Source organism: Etheostoma cragini, chromosome 19 (genome assembly GCF_013103735.1).
Source record: "Etheostoma cragini isolate CJK2018 chromosome 19, CSU_Ecrag_1.0, whole genome shotgun sequence".
Taxonomy (NCBI): Eukaryota; Metazoa; Chordata; class Actinopteri; order Perciformes; family Percidae; genus Etheostoma; species Etheostoma cragini.
The window spans coordinates 9482779-9496909 of NC_048425.1; the positions used below are offsets into that span (position 1 = coordinate 9482779).

Consider the following 14131-nt stretch of genomic DNA (forward strand, 5'->3'; position numbering starts at 1 on the left):
CAGGTTTCTGCGGACAATGTTGATTCTTCTCTCCTTGTCGACAGTTTTCACCGAGGCTTATCCGACCCCCGCTGGCTTTCCTTGCTGGAACTCTTGTGGCATCTGGAAGGTGTGATACGGAGCATGTGTGCGTGCGCTAGAGTGTGTTTGTTGTTTCTCAAGGAGAGAACTTTACACCTATAGAGTGTGAGATACAAGTGTCTATCTGTCTGGTAAGGTGAGCATGTCTGCCCCCTGTATGTGTGTGTTTGAGAGAGAGAGAGAGAAGTTTCACCATGGGAGATTAGGCCTGGGCATAGCATCCGCTGAAAAACTCTCATTTTTCCTTTTGATAAGGAGGGAATTGAGTCTATTTTGGTCCTCGCCACCTCCAGAGAAAACCGCGGGGGAAAGCTACACTCAGAGCACAGGTTCAGATCCGTTTCTCCTCACGCAAACATACCAAACACTAAAATCTCCATCCATTTACAGTCCGACATACGGTATATTCTATTCAAAGCACTAATCCCCATTCCTGAAAAAGAACTACAGTAAAGTGCTTGAATCGCGTTTGGGTCACGTTTGTTCCGTTATTGTTTGTTGGAGGTTTGCTCGACCCTCGGGACAGAGTAGGATAGATTTTGGGCAAATCGGGCCTTTGCGATGTTTAATTCACGATACATCATCATTACTCGTGCAATTTTAAATTGGTTGCTTACATTTCCTCCAAGCCTGAAATGAACTCTTAATAAAATCTACGTGCTCTCGTTTGCTTTTGTTCTTTTCTACAGCAGTTTCTGCCAAGGAGGGGGTCTGAGGAACACCAGGAGTGCTTTTAAAAAAATGACAATGTGTGCAAATTAAGCGTACTTAATGTGCGTTTCCTTGAGAAAGCCAAGTGTGATGTGATTAAAGACACGGTAAAATCAAAAAAACATTTGCCAAGTTCTAATCCTGTTTTCGTCTTCCGTTATCTGGCATACTAAATATTTTTAAAGCAAGTTCTCTTAAACCTAATGGCCTATACCATTTTCCGTGCTAGTGTGCATTTATGTACTTCATTTATAAAGATTGCTCCAGAAGAACACTTTCTACTATTTAAATCCCAATAAGTTGGCGCTGTAACAGCATGCATACTGGCACTGCTTTAATGATAGGTTTCACAGAGATGAGTGTTGTTTTGATGCCACCCACACCGGCCATTTAAATCTGCAACGCCATTCGACAACATAAATCTTGCCAGACACGATCTTTTGGGATAAAATGTCATGAAATGTGGATCTGAATATCTCTATTTTGTATCCTAGAGCCAGTCATTTGAATCACACTGCTTAACTGTATGCGGTTCTTGGTGGCTTTCGAGTATGGTCAGCCTAATAGAGCTAGAAAGCACAGAGGCAAGGAGTCAAACACCTGACCTTTAGCTTCCACCTCCTGTCGCGGTGTCAAAACACGACTTTGACCCGCTGTTGCCTCAACAACTGGGCCTGCCAGGCTACAGCTGTGTGCTGCGCGTAACTCGCCGCGCTTCCGTGTCGTAACTGTCCCGGCGTGTTAAAATTGGGGCGAGAGATCGGTGCGACAGCTGGGTAAATGCCAGACGCTACTGCTTGGCCGAGCAATTTATGGACAGACTGCAACAAAAACAGATAAGAAAAGGGGGGGGGGGGGGGGGGGGGGGGGGGGGGGGCGGACGTGTGGCCGGTCAGAGCTTCATACGGAGGGGCTTTGCAGTTACAAAGTGTCATGTGAAAGGGAGATGGAGCAGTAGTGAATCTACTTGTGTTTCTACCGTTAGCTGGACTTTGCCGTTGGATTCAAAGTATTATGAAGACAAAACCTCCTGATTTGACTCACCATTTCCAGGCTCGCACTCCTCCAAATCTTCGTCATCGCTAGGACACTCAGCTGATGCTACCAAGAGGTCATCTACATTCTGGAAGAACAGAGACAGGAGAGAGAGTCAGGACACATTTTATTGGTGTAGAGGATCGACAGTTGTGTCCACTCCACTGCTATCTACGTATGCACTAGGGCTGCACCATATGAGCAAAATATGCCATACTGTTGAATATTGCAATAAGCAGATGTTAAAATTAGAAACAAATGAACAGGAATCAATTCCAACATTTGTATATTGAACATTGAATTGAACAAAAAAAGGCTCCATTAAAAAAAACGACAGTTACCTTTCAAAGTGCGGTTTTCTGCTGATTTGTGTCTTTTGCGATGTATGTTTACAATATGTACCCACACTCACACACACGGATATATTGCGCCAGTTTGTATTGTGATGGTGATAAAAAAAAAAACTATCTATTGTACGGCCCTATTACCAGTGGTGGAATATAACAAGGTAGAATCAATATTGCATTCTTTTACTTTGTTACATTTTGCAGCAATTATTTATACTTTCTACTCCACTACAGAAAAAGGCTCTTTCAGGGCAAACACCAACCAATTAAAGTGGCGTGTTTGGTCCGAAACAGGATGGTCTTTCTTGACCCAGCTCGTCCTCCTTATTGCATGACTCACACAGCTGCGTGTCTAGACGGTACACCCTCACCTCCTCATCAAGATGGGGTTATCCGATAGAAAATGTGGGCCTTTTATCAACTGATGTTAATTTATCATTAATTGATTAAAGAGCACACTGGGTTTTCTCTCTGTTATAAATCCACTGCCTGGGTGTTATTGTTTAATAATTACAGTCTGGGAGTGTTTGTTCACATCACCTGGACCTAATGGTCGTGCTTTTTCTGGTTTCTTCATCAAGCGGGCCCTTACATTTCTATTCCATCCCTGCAATCGGCTGCTTCACTTCTCCTTACTCGACAGCAAACGGCACAAAATTGATCAATTAAAGTGTGCACGGAGCGACCTGGACATCAATAACTGGCAGCGGGGCGTGTTTGCGGCCGTAATCCGACGTCTCGCCGACTGAATGTCAAATTGCTGCTTCGGCTTCCAACGGTTGTAATTGGGTGCAACGTCTGGGTGTAATGTATTGGATGAGAAAAACGTGTCACATGAGGACCACTAACCCAGTGCGCCGATACATGCTGGAGGAGTAGCTCCAAACTCTAGATTGACCTGCTCAGAACTTTTCTCATCAGTTTCCAAGAATCCACAAAGGAGACAACTTGAAAGCGTCTCGCATCCGTCCAGACGCCAACACCTGGGGGTGCTCTCAACCTAAGACAGTAGCAGAGGAACTGCTGCTTGTGATCTTAGTTTTATAACACCCTGACTCCAAATTTGGGTCAGAGCGAGACAAGTGATGACTCCAACTGTTTCATGGAAGGGGTGAAGGGAAGAGAAAAATCGGGCCCCACACACACACACATCAAAAGGTAGATCTATTATTCTAAGCATCAAAGCACATTATTCCACTATGATCAAAGCTGCAGCTGGGCGGGTAGCTCAGAGCTTTTGGAGAAATTGAAATTTGTGTTTCCGCTCGCTTGCTTTCCGCCACCCTGGCCTGTCTCCGCTGAGTCCTGGCGGGTGTTAGGGATATATTTATTAGAGCTCTGTGGTTCCTGTTGGCTTTGCCCGTCGCAGTATTTATAATGCTATTACTATGTTTGCTCTAGCACAAAATGACAGCACAGACCCCCTAGGATGGATCATTAACTACCCAAATGACTGAAAAGTACATATCAGGGCTGTCAAAATTAACGCCATAACACAAGGTCACAAATTCCTTTTTTTGACGCGCAATTAACGCACGCATTTTCTGTAATTTGGGCCTTGGGCTGCTCCGTAGTTCGGGAAGCAATGCAGCACCGACGTTGTGCATGGTGTTGGGTTTTTAAAAAGATAAAATAATGATGTACTTTTGGTTTATGTCCCCTGCAGCTCATCAAATCAACTCACTAGCCTTAATTAGTATTTGACTGCCTCACACCAACCCAACCTTAGGGCTGCACAATTAATCGAATTTTAATCACAATCACGGTTTTGACTTCCCACGATCAAATCTGCCTGATCGAGCGATTTGTTTTTTTTAAAGCGTCATTTCATAGCCCATCTACCGCTCTGTAAACCACTGTCTGATCATGAGCCAGTCAGAGTAGTTCCCTGCACCCCGTGCAGCTTAGTTTCTAGATGTAGACAGTCACAGAGGACAGAGTAACGGGAGGAAAACTCAACAGATAGCAGTCGGTTATACGTCGGTCTCAAGGTTTACCGGTTTACCAGTAAACGCAACATTTTGTTCCGTGTGTTGTTGTTTTCCAGACAACAGCAGTGACCAGTGCTAGTAGCGTCTGTTAGCTGTTAGCTCCTCTAGGACGCACCGGTGCTAATTTCCTCACATCCGCTGCAATGTTGTTTATGTGGGTATGGTTTAATTTTGCGTTACATGACCCATTTCTTCTGTAAAGCCGTGCCAGTGTGGGATCTCTCCTCTTACTCTCCACGCCCGGCCACACAGCAGCTGCCAGTCCACACATCTGACATTTGTCTACAGTTTTAATTTTTTATTAACACGGCTGTATATTGTTAAGTATGAGGGGCAAACCTGTATTTCTACCAGTGTTTCCGCGGGTAACTCTGCTATCGCGGCCGCCACGGCAAAGAACACAGAAGAAGTTATTGAATGCAAGGTAGGTACCTTCAGTTGGTAGAGTAATAGACTGAGCGTGTGAGACGGAGCTGCTGGACTTGGGTGAGAGATGTAACCCATGGCCAGAATATCATAGTTCGTAAAAATGCAGCGCAGTGACGATACAGACATTTCATACACACGATGTGTGTATCCGCCGTTCGACCCGTGCTGGACCCGTTCATAATGATCAGCTGTCGCTCTGTGAGTAGCGTCCATTACACTCCCTTTCGCAGTTATGTGACAATAAAATTTGTTTTGGTTAAAATCAACAAATAATCGTGAGAATAATCGTGGTTATCATTTTGGCCATAATCGTGAAGCCCTACCCAACCTTCTTAAGAATTGATTAGGTCATATCTGGCGTTTAACATATTGACAGAAAATGTTTGTCCCACAGCAGGAAACAAACATATGGCGTAGCCTTTTGGGAGCCACCCCTGCTGTGTTGAGACTAAGTAGGAACAATAGAGATGTTTATCTCTGTAAGATTGAAATAGAATTGACCCTCACATGATAACACCCTGACTAAACGCGTCCCAAAGCCAAGAGACATAGAGAAGATAGACAAGAGGGAGGAAGACAAAATGCAGAAACAGACACAGACAGACACAAACCAAGGACCGGACCTCAAAGAATCAGCGATGCACAGTCAAGTATCCAGAGTCCTTCCTGGCGCTCCATGAATGTCGGAATGACCAAATTAAAGAGAAAAACAAAACTACAGCATGTTCTGGGATTGCTCCAGTGCCACCGGAAATTCCGCCAGATATCACTCCTTTTTTAGCCAGATGTTCGTCACCTTACTCTTTTTTTTGTGTTGTTATTCTTAACTCCGGTGGATTTTTGAGGACTAGGGTTAACTGCTCCTCATATCTCTGCAGGATAAATCCAGACAGCTAGCTAGACTATCGGTCCAATCTGAGTTTTTTGCAAGACTAAAACAAATATTGAACATACACATGTTCCACCAAAATGATGTTCCTTCCAGTGTGGCGGTAATTTCGTACTTTTGTAGAATGAACAATGTTAATGTAATGTAATTTATTTTAAAAAAGACTAAAATGTTTTGACTTAAACTTGAGTTCTCTTTTGAGTAAAATGACGAGACTTTTAGTTGACTAAAATGTGACTAAATATGGCTAAAACTAAAAAGGACATTTGGCACAAGACTAAATTAAAACTAGGTGACAAAATTAACACCATTCCAGAGGCTATTTTGCAGAGGCGCCGTGGGTCTTTGCCAGAGCCTCCTCCGCAGCGCTGTGGAGGAAGGTCTGCCAATGCAAGACTAACCAAACTAAGACTGACTGACTTACCCACAACACCCACAGCCAGACTGAACAGATAAGCCACATTACCACGAGTTAAAGCATGTAAAGCAGTGCCTGAATAAAGACTTGTGTCTGTTATTAAAAGCAAAAGTGGGATCTGACTTTGTTCCAGACGTCTGAATCACTGTCCACCTATCTGATGTATCTCACAGGGATTAAAATAGCTCTCGCTAATTGTGCTCACTAATGTCAGTTTCTTTGATTTAAATAACAGATCTTTGTAGGCGGATATGACAAGAGATGACGAAAAACATAACCAGGAAAATGGTAACGAGGATGCAGGAGATTGGTGTTGAAACAACATGACAAACTTTAACTGCTTCCACATGTACCACTACAGCTTCTGACAGGATGGAAACCACAGTTGCTGCTGATTGGTTAGCCAACTCTGACAAACATTAAATGGTAGATTACCAACAGGCACACTGTTGTTGCATGCAGGTACAAAACATAGCGCCACATTCGCCAGAATCTGTCTGTAAAATCACTTTTCCCACTTCTCTTAAGCCTCTAACCACTGTTGGCAGTGCAAGTGACCGGTTGTTTCTTGCCAAAATGATCCTTGGGAATCGTAGTTAAATTCTATCCTTACATTTTATAAAATCATCTACACATGAGCTTTAAGTCAATACGTTAGGACCTATGAAACTTAACCTTTCTTATGCAAGAATTGAAACACTTCTGGCACCTACACGTCACATTATAAAACAGAGTTGCATTAAAATGCATCACTTGCTATGTTAGTAGCAACTTTATTGAAAAATGACCATTTACAAAGCAGTACTTATTACTCATAGTGTAACATACACGCTGACTAAATTTTAGACTTAAACAGTGAATATCTGTTCTAATTGGGTTTTGAGTTGTGTATGAGTATCAGCATGTGACCTGCTTCTGCTTAGCTCTCATGCACACCACCGCTCGTGATAGACACACACTTTTCTTCTATTTCTGCCAAACATAATCATAAACAAACAACCCTCCCTTTGCAACCCAGGCCGTGTCCCTGGACAGACATACCAGGCGCAGAGTGTTTAGAAGAGCAAATGCAAAAGCTTTCATACGCTGACAGCTGTTCAAAATCAATGTAATCCCTAACCTTTCAGGACTTTCTTGCTTAATTTTACTCGACTATAACTGTGTGTACTCTCTGCCCTTTTATCTACTCTCTTTTTTTCGTCGAGGGGAAGCAGGTGAGGCCTTTGACATGTCTCGCAAAAAACAAATTCCAGAAAAAAAATGATTCAGTCACAAGGGGACCTTATGTATGAATGATTAGGAGTGGTAGCCAGTTAGACGCACCAATAATGCTTTAATATTGTGCGCGCAGCAAAACATCTTCGACCATTAAAGTATCTGGATGAGTGACTCGTTAATGTCTATTGATTCTCAAGCACACATCTTTCAATGCTATTTTAGGCCATTGTGGCAATCTATACTATGTTCCGCTAGGTACATAATAACAATAAAGGAGAAGCTGTTACAATGTTTGTACACAAAAATGGATTCTTAGCCATAAAAAGCACTCTAAAGGTGCTTTTTTATGACCCAACATAAACATCAGTCAGCAAATACAGCCCACATTAGGGCTTGTAACAACAGAGAAGCAGACAACACTCGGAGCCCTTTGCTATACTAAAATAGTTTCAGATAATTTATCAAACAGGGCCTGTCTAAGGCTGCCAATTTTGCATCGAGGAGCGCCGCTGTAAAAGCTCGTTAAATGCTGAACACAGAAGGATATTTCCGCCAAGAAGTCTGGAGGTCAGAGATATGATATTGAACTGAGTGGATGGCTACATATGACATCTTAGAGTCAGGTTCCATTGATCTCATGTTTAGAGAGAAGACGCAGAAACACAAAACCACGGACCGTTCATCTAAAAACAGTCACGCCAACTGTGCGTGCTGGAGACTCCAACCGACCGAAGTCCAAAAAATCTCACTGTCTTGTAATTACACGGCAGACTCAACCACGACTGAAAGAACGTGCTTTTGGTAAAAATTTGTGAACAGGACCACCTTCATAGCTTTTGTCAGCCGCCGCCAGGAACACTGCTACGTATGGAAGAGGATTAGGGCCAATGTGAAAAATGTATTTGAGTTCAGAGTTTCAAGTCATAATGCTGAGAATACAAGTCAAAGTTCTCTGTTAAATTCAGAATTCTGAGAATAAAAGTACTACTAGCATACTATTTAGTTGGCTAAAAAAGCCAATATTATGTGTATTGCATATTAATATTTATTATTTCAATTTAGCCAAAGTATCCTTGTTCTATGTAAGAATAAAGTTAGAAATCCGACTTTAAACTCAAATACATTTTTCCCACGTGGCCCTAATCCTCTTCCGTAGCTTTGATAGGGTGTCATTAAGCATGCAAAAACAACAAATAAGAGTAAATTCAACAACAAAAAAACATTAAATTTTTTCTTTGCGCTGGCGTGAATTAAGCTCTCGTGCCATCAACATCCTCAACTTGACTTCGCTCTAATTGGTGCTCAAAATGAAACGGATCCTGCCAAGGGTTGAGATGATGATGAAGGGACAATAAGCGAGCCGGTTCTAAATATACTCTGAATCTGCTGATCGCAGATGTCAGGGACGAGTACGAGTGGCTTGCCGTCTGATCTCAGATAGGCTTCCGTGGACATGAATAGCACTAATGAACACAACGGAATGAGAGAAATGAGCTGGTAATTGGCACCTTGCCTCTGTGTTTCCTGCGACATCAGAAAAGTTTGTTGGACAGTTGAAGCTTAAAGTATGAGATGGGCAACTTTTTAAGTATTTACAGTACAAAGTGATACAATGACATTGAAATAACTGACACGATCCGGTGTAGACATGGAAGAAAAAGCTTTCATATCTTCCATTTACCTGATTCATGTGTACTTTAAAATGCCATGGAGCAAGGTCTTTTTGCACACCACACAGCTTGTGGCTAATGATGCTGGCCGTGAACTAGAGCAACACCCCCCCCCCCCCCCCCCCCCCCCCCCCCCGGAACACACAGAGCCTGTTATTAGGTCTCTTTATGAGAGTAGTGGGTCTGGATGACCTGCTTCCTCCATCCTCCACTATGTGGGCAACAGATCTTCCCTACTGTTGGCTAATTCTTACTTACCATGATGGCGACGGCAGGCCTTGGCACACGGGGATAATCTTTAAACCGTAAATCATAGCCTGTCACATGTGTGTGAGGGTATAAATATAAGTTTACGGCACCCTGAGTTGTTGTGATTTTGCTGCCGCAGGGTTTCCTTTTCATTATGTTCCTTTGCCTCCTCCAGCCTTTGTTGATCTGTCTGGATGTGCTGTAATTTCTAGCAGCCGCCCACGTCTGCGTGGTTTAGTCAGCCATATCTTCTTAGCGCAGATCAAAATTGCAGTGTTGATTGGTCTAATAAGACGAGCGACACAAAGCGGCTACGTGACTCCCTGTCAGACTGGCAGCTGTTTAAACAGCTAAATGTGGCTGAAGGCTAAAGGGACGAGGCTTACACAAAACACGGTGCTGTTGACCTTGCGGTAGGATTGACGTAGGATTTCTTTTAAATGTATCATCCGGGGGTTACTTGGCCACGCTATTTAATTATTCAAATAATGTTTTCAGCACAAATTTTGAAAGCCAATTAAAAAGTCTCCCAAGCTCAGTCCAGGGGCGGAGCCAGATGTTGCATACATTTGTGGCCCAGCCCTAACCTAGGGAGGGTCTAATATGCTGCCTTTATGGCAGCTATGTACAATATTTTTCAAGCCTTTCTTTATAAGACATTGCCTAAAAGTCTGTACATTATTTGGGAAAACATAATTGCCAAAAATAAGAACTATCATGTAGAGCCTACATCCTACATCATATTTTTTTCTCCAACTATCTTCATCATTTTGCACAACAGAACACAATGTTGAGGATAACTACTTTTCACTTCCGCCACCTAAACAGAGGCAAAATGGTCTGATGTTACTATTTCTAACTTACATAACATAAGTAGGGTAGGAGTTTGTTGTGGACAGCATTACTAATCTTAAAAATCTATTTTCAGAGAACGAATATGCAATATTCCCACAGTAATAGAACTTTTGCTCCATTGATTTGCCAGATTCATTCAGAGACTGATAAGTTTAAAAAAAAACTAAAAGATTCGGGGCTCTGTGACTCAACGGCAGCCTTCTTTCAGCTTCTCAGTCGTGTAAACTCACTCCGATCACGAACTCGTCCCTGCTCACCTGCGTGACACTGTCCCTTATGGTGGGCGAGCGCTGTTTGCGGGTGGTGGTTGTGGCCATGGTGGTGGTTGTCTCCATGATTGTGGTGGACATGTCGGCCAGCGGGGTGGTGGAGGTGGTGTCGGTAGTGAGCACCGAGGGCACGTCGCCCACCAGCCGCAGGTTACCCTGGGTCTGGACGTTGGGGTCGCCCTCGGCCGCCAATTTGAGCACTTGCAGGCCGTTGTAGTACAGGCCCGAGATCTGGCCCTGGAAGTGGCGCCCCTTTTCTCCACTGCCACCAATTTTGATGAACGCCTGGCTGTTGAAGATGGTCAACTGGCGACCTGATGACGTGAGCGATAAGGAGAGATGAAGAAATGACAAAGAGAGAAAGATAGAGAGAGTGAGAGCGCAAGTGAGGGTAAGAGGAGGAGAGAAACCATGAACAGAAGGAAAGAAAAAAGAGAGAAACGGCAAAGAATACTAATCAGTCAAGATCTTTGAGTTAGCTTGCATATGAACCACAAATTTAACACACGGGCACAAAACTGGGACATATAGGGACTGTTTCAATCACATGGGATTTCCTGAGCAACACTTTAGGGAGATTGGACCCTGGTTTTGCCGTCGCTGCTGCCATTATGGGGCTGGGTACGTGCCTCTTTCTCAGAGGCCGTCTGAATGTGTCATATAAATTGCGGGGGCAGTTGCGGCTTGACCCCTAGACTGAAGGTTCACAGCGAAATGCATCTAATTTGCCCTGAGAAAGAATATATTAGAACAATGCAGGGTCTGTGTCATTGACCTGCAGTGCACCTGAGCTGCACGATGATAAAGTGCCTCAGCCAGCGGGGAAAAATGTTGCCCCGCTCTGCTATCCAAAGCAGGAAATTAAGATCCTTACTGGAAGGAAATGTTTAATTCAGCAGGGGATCTCCCTCTCTGTGGTCATTACTATTCATCTGGATGGATGGAGAGAGGAGAGGGTCGACCATTTAACCAGGGTCCAATACTAATGTGCTACCAGGACTTGTGGTGAAGGGCTCAGAGTGGGGGCGGTCTAACACTGGTGTTGTTTTTATGCCTGTATTTTCTTAAGCTGATGGTTATATTTTTCATTTTTCTTTCCCCCGGCTCTCCTTGGGGACATCCCACCATGGACTGTCTTTGACCCCTGTTATGAGTCTTGTGGATATGAGAGAAGATGGAGAGGGGAGTATTAATGTGGGATACTGATGGAAGGAAGTGGGATAAAAACAGACCCGGTGAGGTAATTACTCAGGAGAAAGATGCGAGAAGGCAAGATGATTTGATGGATAAATCAATCGGTGTAAGGAAAGAGGGAGTGTGTTTGTGAAAGGGATACTACACTAATGTGTGCATCTAGAGAGCAAAACATAGACAGTAGAGATGGCGTGGTGCAGACCTCAGAAACTTCATCTTTGTACTATACGTGTAATTGTTGTCTAACTATTTTTTTATCTCTTTTTGAGCGGCGCTGCTCAGGAACGCAAATTAATTTCAGTGTAAACGCACAATAAAGTTGTATTCTATCATATGTTTTTTTCTTGAAACTGGCTTCTTTGCGTTTAGTTGTGTTTAATGATGACCAATGAATGAATTTTGCTATTGTTTTCCTTGTGGTATTGCGAGCCGGTAAAGACAGTCTTCTACTCATCAGCATGGAGACACTAGGAATGGGCCCGGGTCCAATTTGCTTTCAAATAAAGAGATGAAAGGGTACTTCATCACTGTAATTATGATTAACCGTCAGTCTATATGGGTGCACTCATTTGGACATGTGTGTAACACCCAAGTGGGTGGGGCTATCAGACAAATAACGTAGATTAATGCAAATGCGTGTGTTTGTGTGTGTGTGTAAAACCACATGTTCAGTGTATGTGAATCTGTAAGTTTTAAGTGCTGGAGAGATACTTTATCTATTCCACCGAGATGGGCCATTACATGTGTCATCCCATTATCAGATCATTAGGCCCGCTAGGGGCCCACAAGGGACCCGGCTCCTGTCCCCTAACTTCATCACAATGAAACTTAATGTCTAGCATATGCACTGTTGTCATAATGGCTGAGTCACACTCTATTATCTCATTACTAAGCATGTTTGGTGTGGGAGTGATAATGGGGGAAAAAGGGAAATGGGAAAGCATGGTGAGGAACAGATTGTCAAATTGTGGACATCAGCAAGGAAAATACAGGAGAATTACCTTGCATGTGTACATACATGGAACCTCGAATCGTCATACAAGATCACTGGGTGGACTGAGACAACCGTCTGAGACAACAGTCTCAGTCCACCTCCCCCCACCGACCCCTGTTTCACTCTTCCAGTGTCCTTGTCAAGAGGACACATGCACACACAGCCACACCCTGCCCAGAGGGTCTCCCATTTCAAGCAGCCCCAGTCGGCCCCTACTCTCCAGTTAAGGCTTGGTGAATGCAGACGCGCTGAGGACACACATCGCCATCTGTATTCCCGAATGTTACTCGTCTTCTTGCCTTACCAAACTGCTCAAGTTCCTTTAAAAACGCATCTGTCTCAACGTGTCTGAGCAGTAACTCCGAAGATGATCCGTTCAGATGGGCGGTTTACTCTTGGGGAGTATTGGTGTCCACTAACACAGGCATAAATAAACCATATTGAAGGATCATGATTATGATGCAGAGTGGGGGGTTAGTTTGAAAGTCTGAACAATCTGTTGGGTGACCTGTAAAATACTGCAACTGCAGAATGCCATAAAGTCCTCCTTCGTTGACAAAAATCGCAGAAAGGCGAGCCAGGAGCGCGGGAGAGCGCTGTGATGGCCATTTGTGCGTTCTTCCCGTCTGAGATTGAGCAAAAAGAAGAAGAAGAAAGGTGCCCTCTAGACAAGATGAAGGGAAATCAGTGTTTGTTTCTTTGGAGCTGTCTGGCCAGGTTGAGACTAACAGGGCTTGATGAAGTTATTGTTTCAGGGTCTGCTGGGTTAAATCTAAAGTGACGTGGTTTTAGAGCCAATTTGGGCAACGGGCAGGACCGGGGGGTGGGGATGGAGGGCTGGGTAGGGTAGAACCAGAAGCCTCTGCATGACAAGCAATCCCAGTGCCTAATATGACAGAGCAGGATGTGGCGGCGATTCGGAGGAGAGGGTGTGTGCGTGTATATAATAATTTATGAAATATGCCAGTGAAATGACCTTTATGTTTGTTATATTTGGCCTTTTCAAGTAGTGTGAATTTGCGCAACATTTATCTACATACGCCATTGCCTTGTGTGTGTCTCTATGTGTGTTTCAACAGCACACAGGGTTGGCAAATTGATGAGGATCTATAGGACCAGTTTGGCGGGATTGGGTGGCTGCTGCCTCGCCTCTCTCCCTGGGGCGTTATAGGCATTTAATGGGCAGAGAACTGGGATAATTCAAACATATTCAGGTACTTTGTGTCATGCTAGCTGCTATGAGAGGCTGCTTTTAGGCATAGCATGTTTACTGTGTTCACAATCTTAGTTCCTAGTGTTAACATCCTAATTAGCATTGAACACAAGTATATCTGAGGATGATGGGAATCTTAGTCTTCCATTTAACCATCCATGCATCCATCCACCCACCCACCCTCAGAGATAAATCTGTGAGAGGTTAAAGAGGTTACTACTTTTCTTCTTTGTGTTCAGTACATCCTCCTCTAACCTTTTTATTTTATGTAAAGCCATATAGTATCCTACAGACAAATCCATAGGGGGAATATGGAATGCACAAAGTAGCACACAGCGGCCCTCAAATTTGTTACATCAAAGCAGAGTAAAAATAACTCTGGATGATGAAGGGATATGCACAGAAACATGCAAAGCAAAAGAAGAAGTGGAGAGTCAGCCTGAGCAGAACTGAGCAGTCTAAAAGATGTTTGTTCTAGGCACGTGGCTCCTCCCGGTAGGACTACAAACGGTGCTTGAGATGTGCTGCAGCGTGGTAAAGCTTTGCTAATGGGAAAACACAGTACCCC

At 43.7% G+C, this 14131-nt stretch overlaps 1 protein-coding gene and 1 long non-coding RNA gene across 8 annotated transcripts in view; one reads left to right on the forward strand and one right to left on the reverse strand.

Annotated features, from left to right (window-relative positions):
- The window catches only part of LOC117934914, a 19405-nt gene extending 17796 nt beyond the window's left edge, over positions 1-1609 (forward strand). The window contains exon 3 of the long non-coding RNA XR_004654616.1: positions 1599-1609. This is a non-coding gene — a long non-coding RNA (uncharacterized LOC117934914). The remainder of the gene's footprint in view (positions 1-1598) is intronic.
- The window catches only part of nrxn2b (neurexin 2b), a 589914-nt gene that overhangs the window by 7891 nt on the left and 567892 nt on the right, over positions 1-14131 (reverse strand). For all 7 annotated transcript variants that reach the window (XM_034856686.1, XM_034856684.1, XM_034856685.1 and 4 more), the window contains 2 exons: positions 10151-10476; positions 1837-1915 (listed from right to left, as the gene is read on the reverse strand). In XM_034856686.1, the coding sequence (XP_034712577.1) occupies positions 1837-1915; positions 10151-10476 (405 nt within the window). The remainder of the gene's footprint in view (positions 1-1836; positions 1916-10150; positions 10477-14131) is intronic.